General features: G+C 47.4%; 1 protein-coding gene across 1 annotated transcript; it reads right to left on the bottom strand.

Annotated features, from left to right (window-relative positions):
• Nucleotides 1-7,387, bottom strand: INTS15 (integrator complex subunit 15). The gene is made up of 7 exons (XM_088464925.1): nt 7,230-7,387; nt 6,682-6,880; nt 6,220-6,441; nt 5,509-5,674; nt 4,655-5,140; nt 3,280-3,319; nt 1-1,408 (listed from the first exon to the last, which is right to left on the bottom strand). The coding sequence occupies exons 2-7, from the start codon at nt 6,871-6,873 to the stop codon at nt 1,135-1,137; spliced, it is 1,380 nt and encodes a 459-aa protein (XP_088321051.1). The 5' UTR covers nt 6,874-6,880; nt 7,230-7,387; the 3' UTR covers nt 1-1,134.
• Between the last annotated feature and the right edge of the window lie 1,726 nt (nt 7,388-9,113).

Genomic DNA, 9,113 nt, shown 5'->3' with positions numbered 1-9,113 from the left:
TACTGAGAAAATAAAATGGATTTAAGATTCCGAATTCAAGATACAATTTCTTAGAAAATACCCACAACTACAAGGCAGCACTGCAGAGCATATGCAAACAGGGATTGCCAGTCCGTACAGATGGGATTAGTCCACGAACCAATCCAAATTTTTTACCTGCAGACTCTAAATGCGATCTTTTAAGGCTGCTAGAAGCTGCTCCTCGGTGGCATGGTTACTTCTACTTATAGTGCCGCAGAAGTGATCAGTGGATACTGGAATCCCACCAGGAAGCAACACATTAATAATAATGTAATAGAGCACAGGATAGGCGGTGGAACGTTAGTACAAACCTCTAGCCGCATGTACAAGTAGGAAGCCGGTCTATTATTCTGGTTATAGCACTGGTCTATCTGAAAATGAGTGGGGAAAAGAGCTAACAGGGACTTGACGCCAGTTTCTCAGATGTGGAGATTATATATATATATATATATATATATATATATATAACAAAATTATAAAATACGCCGAGACTGACTTCACCCGGGCAGAGCATTTCATTCAGGGTGCTGTTAATGTGCCAGGTTTGTTACTGGGATAGCTTCCTCCTGACCGCACAGCAGCAAAGGTGTAAGGTACAGCAGAGGGCCAGCTTGCCAGCAGGCACAGTGCAGTCTGACGGTCTGGCCCAACAGGCAAGTCAGGTTGTCAGCATAGAGCTTGGTCTTGGGACCAGCTTCTGTTACCTCTCCCAGATCTCCTATTGTATGGTCAGGGGGAAACTAAGGTGTATTTAGCGCATAAAGCGTTATCTAGATGAAATGCTCTCCGCAGGGTGAAGCAGGTGACAGCAGAACTCCGTCAGCTTTGGTAACGACGTAGTGCCCACTGCACAAAACAGTAAAGTTATAAAATGACATCAGAGAACCTGGTAATGTCTGGAGAACACAATGCTCATTACTGATGACCAAAGAGATAGACTGTGACCTAAGCGGCGTAGCCACCTGCAGGTCAGGCATAGTATTACAGCTAAGGAAGCCTGGACAGCCAGTATAGTGACGATGTCTTTGCGGTCCTGGAACAATGATCGCCGGCAGCTTCTCTGGATCCGGTGTGCCTCTTCCAGCTCTGCAGCAATGAAAGTCTCTCTCTAAGTCAACGCATTGGCCGGTAAGGAAAGGTGACCCCAGGGATGAATGCCTGCACAGGATGACCTGGTAAAGTCGGGTGCGCAGCATGGGTAGGGAGCGCTGCGTGAGCAGACAGCGATGTATGACTGGGTAGGGCTGTGTGTGCAGGTAATGATGTGTGCGCAGGGAGTGTGGGGTAACCCAGAGGTGGCGTATGAATGTGGGGGTAGTATGTCTGAGTGAGAGTAGGGTGAGCAGGCTGCGGCTGAACTGGACCAGATATCACCAACTGCATTAGGCTGGAGGGGGGATAAAAAAAAAAAAAAAGAAGTTGGGTTAGCGGAACATCACTCTGCAGTCATTCACAATGCAAAATCAAGGGGGAGATTATTTATCAAAAAGTGGAGAGGGATAAAGTACCAACCAATCAGGCTGTGTTTGAAAAATGAGTTAGGAGCTGATTGGTTGGTAGTTTCTCTGTTCCCAAGGCTTGATACATCTCCCCCTGATTCTCACGCGCTCTCTCTTATTTTATGGGTCCCTATCATTAAATGAAAAATCCACACCCCAACTAGAAAATGCATCTAAACAGCTTCCAACTAATAACCTTGCCCTAAGCCATTTGTATTTGACACATCCAGAGCCTGGGAGGATCATTGGTACAGCAGGTGCTAAAAGGTGGTAAGTAGTCTGTGCTAGGCATGAGGGCGCCATGGTTTTGCCGGTTGGTGGTAGGGCAGCGCAGGAGAGAGCATGCTTATTATAGCACAAGCTCCACTTTATAAATCTATATTTGTGCAATAAAACAGGCCAGAGATCTGCAGCAGAACTACTTATACCCCTTTCAGACATACAACCCGGGACATTTCCTGCACAGATCCAGGAATTTCTCCTGTGCAAATTCCCGGGTAGTTGGTCGAGACCCCCCTTTCACACTACAGTGTCTACCCAGGAAATTCCCAGGTAGCACCATTCAGGCAAGAGCAGGGTTGTTCTGCTTACCTGCCTCTTCTCTGCCGTCTGCTCCTCCTACCCTATCCCCTCTCAGCTGATGATGATGATGTCATCATTCAGCAGCCGGAAGCCGGCCAATCATAATGCAGATTTTTTTATTATTATTATTATTTTTTTTACATTTATTTTAATTCCCTGGTGGTCCAGCGGGAGTGCGGGCGGCCTGCTGTGGCACGGGCGGCGCTGGGGGTGGTGAGCATCAGTGCTGAGCGTCCTATAGGGCTCTGCGCTGCCAACTACATGTATAAGCTGCTTGGTGCTGCCTGGGAGTAGTAAATTCCTGGGTAACACCATTCAGACAGAAGCAGGGTAATTTCCTGGGACTTAAGTCCCAGGAAAAACCCTGGTCGATTGCAGGGGCGGCTACCCGGGAACGTGTTCCCGGGTAGGTACCTTTCAGACAGACACGGCTACCCGGGAATTTGGCTGAGGCAGACCAAATTCCCGGGATTCTCTATAAGTCTGAAAGGGGTATAAGAGGAAAACAGGTGCAGTATAGCATATTGCACAGGTTCTCAGGACTCCAAACAGTGCATATTTTCCATACCTCCTCACAGAATCACAAGTGTAATAATTAGCTCCACCTATGGATCTTTTAAAATGTGTCACTGAGTAATGACTGCACCTGTGCACCTGCTGGGTGACCTAGAAAACGCGAACTGTGTGGGGACCTGAGGACCGAGTTTGAGAACCACTGGCATATTATAATATAATCCTAGCCGGCATGTGTAAGCATACTGAGAGACACTACAGGAAGTATTCTGTGACCTAACATGTGAGAGCAGAGGACAATAGCTTTATCTGAGTTATAGAATAATGTCACATAACATGCAAAATGCCTAAACTAGTTACAATTCTAGCACCCTGCACCTGTCACAACCCGTGCAGTTCCTCTTTCCTGCCTGGGGTGTCGCTCTCTGCTCCGGTGCCTCTAGCACACTCTGGTCTGTATCTCAGCAGTGTGTTGCATCAGCTGAGTGTGCTAGGGGCACAAGAGCAGAGAGCGACACCCCAGGCAGGAAAGAGGAACTGCACGGCTTGTGAGAGGTGCAGGGTGCTAGGATAAAACACTACTTAACTAGGGTCATGGCATTTACACAAGAAATCTAGTCAACAAAAACAGAGCACCCTCCTTTCCCTCTTCCCCAGCACTCACTTATTATGGGGGAGCCTTGCACAGAGGTTCCTGAGGTCATCTGCAAGAAAAATGCACAGTATTAATAGGGAAAGAAGGCATTTGATGGGGTTTATTCCCACTGTTCTAGGTTCGTTGGACGCTATAGTGTTAACACTGAACATTTTGTAAAGGGTCCACACTGCAGGGTTGCACTGAACAGCAGATTCTCATTAGATTGTAACTTTGAACTCTGTCATTTTTTAGCAAGCACAGCTTATGGAGGAATAGTGGTTGGCCCCCACATATAAGGGGCTGCACTGTCTTTTGAAAACAATAGCCAGTACCATGACTTCTAAACCTTAGTTACAAGAAATCAACCAAACATGCCAAAGGCTTCAGTGTGCTGCTGATGGCAGCTATCAGTGCTAGCAGGATGCAGCAATGGGCGGACAATAGCTCTAGTGATACCTCGTCCCGGAGGTTGCGCCATCAGCTCTACTGATCCGTCACTGCACGTAAAGGGCATAAAACAATCTAATCACACCTGAGATTCTGCCAATCACACACTGGGGATGGTGCGTGTGTTACAGCTATACAGGAAACACAGTGCTTCATTTAGAACCTGGGATACTATCTTTACGTGATGACACCACAAATGGGACTTACACACTATGAGGGAGATGTATTAGGCAGAGTGAAGAAGTGGACAAGTAGAGAAGTTACACACAGCAACCAGAATCGGTACAATTTACCGGTTGGAATCCCGACAGCGGCTGCCCGACATGGGCGAAAATCCCGTCGTCCCCAGGTAAGTATTCACTAACCTAACCTCCCCCCCCCCAACCCTCCTTAGGGGTGCCTAACCCTAACTTTCCCCCCAGTGCCTAAACCTAACCCCCCTTCCCTGCCGCCTAAACCTACCCCCCCCACCCCTAACCCTCCTTAGGGGTGCCTAACCCTAACCTTCTCCCCCAGTGCCTAACCCTAAGTCCCCCCCAGGAGCCCTAAACCTACCCCCCCCACACCTGCGGCTGTCCGCGCTCGGCATCGCTTCGATCGGGATGCCAGGCGCCGGTCTCCCGGCGTCGGTAAAATGACAGGCGTCTAGATTCAGATGCCTGTCATTTAACCCTAGCCCGGATAAAGCAGTCGGGAAGCCGGCTGTCGGGATTAAGTCCTCCGGCTTCCCGACTGCATACCCAGCAACCAAGTGTATTTTATAAAATGATAGATAAAAGCCGATTGGTTGCTATGGGCAACTTCTCCATTCTTTGCAATGCTTGGTACATCTCCCCCCTAGGTCATTGTTGTACCCAGCAAAAGACAGAAAGGAGCATCATGATAAATAGCCACTACCAAGAACAAGCAACATAGATGCAGCTTAGTATAGAAATAGCTCTGATCCACTACTTACCGCGGGTGCAAAGTAAGGCTCCTGTAGCCATGGAAACCTGTAGCGCCTGAGCCAGCCGATCCAACGCCAGCTCCATCACTTGCTCGGCGTTCAGTGGGTTAAGCTCATCGCAGAGCTGCCCCAGCTCTTCTACCAGAGGCACAAGCTGCTCAAACAGCACCAGCGCCAGGCGCCCATACAGGTTTTTCTCCGTCAGGTGGGTCTGAAAGACCATCAGGCCCTGCAGGACACTCAGGTGTAGCTTGGAGTAAAGGCTTTGACTGTCTGCGATCATCCCACCACCAGCCGCCTTCTTCTTGCGCCTGTAGGCCAGGGGGGCTATAACACACCACCGCACCAGGCTCGTTAACGGAGAGAAGTCCAAGAAGCCGATGGCCAGGTTGGCAGTGATGGGGGTGTTGAGGAACGTGATGAGAATGAGACGGGGATCCTCGGAAAGCCAGGACACAATCATCTCCAGGAGATTGTGAGGAGGGAGGAGATCCTCTGAGATATTAGGAAAGAAAAAGGTATTTTTTAAATGATGTTATGACTCTTTACTTTGGAACAGCAATATTTAGTGAATAAGTAAAGTCAATGCTTCTGTGAATTTAAGACAGTGGGAGCAATTGTAGACTGCATGGGTATATTATGTACTAGTGTTCGCTGGGTCGTCATCATACCTAGACTAGGAATCCTAGTAGTCACCGAGAAGCTGGGGGCAGGGCCTTTCCTCAGCTCTAGGGCGCAAACACTAGATGGACGTTTAATCGGATTATAATATAGGGTACAATAATCAAAAATGTTTTTCCCATCTAGAAAGCAAGAGAAAAAATATGGAAAAATGGCAGCTAGGAAGACAGACCGGCACTCACCTGTGGACATGTCGTACAGTGCGGCAACAGCGGTGATGAACTGACAGCAGAAACGGGGGCTGACTTTGAAGATCTGCTTTAGCGTCTGGATAGAGCCTGGAACTAGGCCACAATAGTCGTTCACTAGTGTCTTGGCCAAGCGTATGCAGTACACAGCCGGAGTGCGCTGCCAAAAACACGACGGAGAAAACAGCACAAAGTCAAATACCGCACAAAACTTCACAGAACAACATGGAGGGAAGTCTAAAGCGCCCGAACTACCACCAAAATCAGCAGTTCTACTGCACAGCTGTCAAACCAACGCTGGTTTAACTTTGGAGATAAAAATGGACTTCAGTTTCCTTGGTGTAGTATGAAAAGTCGAGATTCAGAATGTTGACATGAACATTCGGTTGAAAAATAATGTGTCGACATTTTTTTGTGTGCGCGCATATTTTAGCCTAACCCTAATAAAATAAAAAAATTAACTGTTGACAAACATCTGTTAATGTTGACATTTTTCTTGTCAGCTTTATCTTCATGTCGACATTCAGAACCTGTCCACATACGGACTAAGATACCAGCTTCCTAAACCCTACGTATTCCACAATGGATCTCACACAGCAATCAATCAATCTCTACATTGGAGGCAATATACATAGAGCCTCATGGAGTAATAAGGGCCGGTAGTTACCTACTGTAAGGAATGATGCAGTGTTAGATTGCCTTTACCTGCAGCCATGAAGCAGCACATTCTAGCACAGGGACCCTGCACACCGCCACCGCGATAGAGGTCAGCTTCCCCAGCAGAGCCATGCGCTGCTCGTCGGCCAAATTGCCCTGCGGGCTGAAGAGCGAGGAGAAAATGACCTGCCGGACGGGCTCCTTGCTCTGCTCCTGGAAGTAGTTGCAGAGGATCTCCAGCAGCTGCAGCTCTTGCATGGAGGTAAATCGCTGAAAGGGAGGAACGAGCAGCTGGTTAGCGATCACAGAGAAATTGTTCCTATTTGTATTTAGCAGCTTGCTTTGACTTTGGCCAACGTTTGAATAAGAAAGTGAAGTGAGACAATCTATCAAGACTCTAACAGGGCAAATGTGACATAGGGTAATAATAACATATGTTATACTGTGCCCCGTACATAGATGATCATCACAGTCTCGTAGTAAAATAGAAGGTATAGAACATGCAGTCACCTTGCCATGGGTCACCCGGTCCTTGTAAACTTGGAATATAAACTCTTCCAGCAGCTCGATGGGCCCCTTTTCCACCAGTGGCACGGGGGCACTCTGCAGCTGGCTGCTGAAATAGATGTCCAGATGGTACAGAACCTCCTTGGCTGCGCTGAGGGTGTCACGCCGCAAGAGGGAGTGGCGAATGTCACTCATCCTGCCCCTGAGAGAGAGAGAGAGAGAGAGAGAGAGAGGCACTGTTAGCGACCCTTGGGTAGTGCAGCCGCTGTGGAACTACAAGTCCAAGCACACCCTGAAAGCCAGCATCCTGGGACATGTAGTTCAACAACCATTTGATGTCTACACGATACTTAAGAATTATGCAAATTCCCCCCAAAATTAGCAGAATAATCCTGATAACATGAAACCATGTCTATTAAACCATCTGCCCAACTGCATGTCTATGGATGCTCATTACATGTAGATAAGGCACCCAGGAGCCTTTACAAAGCTCTTTGCACAGTATCACCCACAGATCAGGATAATGAGAGACCCCCGAAGCCTCTGTTTACCTTCCACCCCCGGCTTTCTCCCTGCTAGCGGCGCTGTACAGGAACCACACACGGTGAGACCGGGGCCTGGAAAACGCTCTTCATCGCCCACCCGGCCACCGTAGCCTGTAGTGGGCGGGGCTAATCCAGGCCTCGATGTAGTGAAGTCAATAGACAAGTTTTAGATTTTGTTTTTTTTTTTATCCCCGATTCAATTTTGTAAAGCTTTATTTGAATCATGAAAGCGGACATGAACACTTTGCTGTATACCTACATACAGCTGAATATGAGGAAGACTGGAGATTAGTATTACTGGGAACACAGTTGTTGTAATAGGGGAAAAGACCCAATTTGTGATTAGAGACATATCATTGACAATGAGTGTCAGGGGTTATATTAATGCATCGTTGTCGAATGTCCTTACTTTGCAGGGTTTAACGATTTTCCCTTGGAAATGTCCTTATTTTTCTGTTTTGACCAACTGCAAGAGAGAATGTATCTTTTTTTTTTTTTTCTGCATATTAGATGCAATTTTTTGGGGCATTTGTAGCGTTAAGACTGAACTTTTTGTAAAGGTTTCACGGTGTAAGGGTGCACTAAACAGCAGATTCTCATGCAGCGCTTCAGAGTTCTCAGTAGATTGTGAACACAAATGAAAAGTTGTACTAGTAGGTGCGCTAATCAATGCTGCCTAAACACTCTGAAACATATGAGTTTCACCAATGCTCATACATTAATAACATAAATACCACAAATAGTGACAGGTGTAATGGTGCTTTGCAAAAAGAAAATAAAGATAAATACTCCCCTATTGTGATAATCCTTATGATTCCACGGGAATTTTTCAGACAAGCATATATAAAAAAGAAAAAACAACATACAATAGTGTAATACTGTTTTACATAGGTCAATATTAAATAACGAGAGACAATAATTAGTCCCAATCTAGGTTGTTAGTATTATTGGGGATGCCCCCCACTCATGCAACTCACAGCCGCAAACTTGCGTATAAATCTCTTAAGGGTATCTTTTTCTCAATCCCCTTTTAGATATGTATTAAATAATGATTTGGGGTTTCCCCCTATACATCACACTCACGATTTCCTCCTTAGGATATTGGGCGTATCTCAAATTCTTGAAAGATATCTCCCACACTTGAATTTTTTCTCACTTTATTGACTCCAATGCAAAAAAAGTTGAAGATTCTTTTATTTAACAGCATACAGTTCCAAAAAGAAAGGTTTAAAAACAAAGGACCTCATTCAGAGCCGCTCGCTAAATGTGAGCGCTCGCTCTGAAGGAGGGCGGCCGCTTCCTTTTTAAAATCCGGCCTCCTGGCCGCTCGCTAAGCTGTGGGTGACCACCCACAGCTTTAGCGAGTGACCAGGGGATGGTCGCAATGGTCAAGACCATCGCGACCATCGGGGCTTGCGACGAGACCCTTGGGGTCGGGTCTCGTCTCCCGCAAGCCCCAGGTAGCTTCCTGCTCTAACCGAGCAGGAAGCTACCTACTGATGTCACTGCTGACGTCAGTAGGGCCGCCTCTGTTTGTCCGGCCACCCCCCCTCCCCGCCTACAAAACGGGGCGAGCTGTCGATCAACATCGACAGTCGCCCCTTTTGTAGCGAGCCCCGGAGCGAGTGAATTTGTCACTCGCAGCTAGCGCATGCCCACTGCGGCCGCTACGCGTGCGCAGGGCCTCACCATCGACCCGCTTGCGAGCGCATAGGCGCGAGCAGGTCTGAATGAGGTCCAAAGTGTGTCCCCACCGGATAGAGGTTATATCCTACTGGACCGTCAGATGTTAGGGATCCCAAATATAGTCCAAAGTACGACAATTCTCTTTCCTAAGTGGGTAAGAATTCCAAAAGTAACAGCCAGTATTCCCCACCAGGTGAGGAATCA

This window comes from Taudactylus pleione, unplaced genomic scaffold (genome assembly GCF_031769625.1).
Source record: "Taudactylus pleione unplaced genomic scaffold, aTauple2 ptg000061l, whole genome shotgun sequence".
Classification (NCBI taxonomy): domain Eukaryota; kingdom Metazoa; phylum Chordata; class Amphibia; order Anura; family Myobatrachidae; genus Taudactylus; species Taudactylus pleione.
The sequence above is the reverse complement of the archived record's forward strand: the minus strand, read 5'-3'. Positions and strand labels throughout refer to the sequence as shown.

Bases quoted from the DNA above. Each gene is read 5' to 3' on its own strand.
- INTS15 (XM_088464925.1), bottom strand. From the start codon at position 6,873: ATGAGTGACATTCGCCACTCCCTCTTGCGGCGTGACACCCTCAGCGCA. The intron at 6,442-6,681 runs GTGACTGCATGT...CCTCCCTTTCAG, and splicing joins ACCGGGTGACCCATGGCAAG to CGATTTACCTCCATGCAAGA. The intron at 1,409-3,279 runs GTGAGTGCTGGG...TCCCCCCTCCAG, and splicing joins GCAAGGCTCCCCCATAATAA to CCTAATGCAGTTGGTGATAT.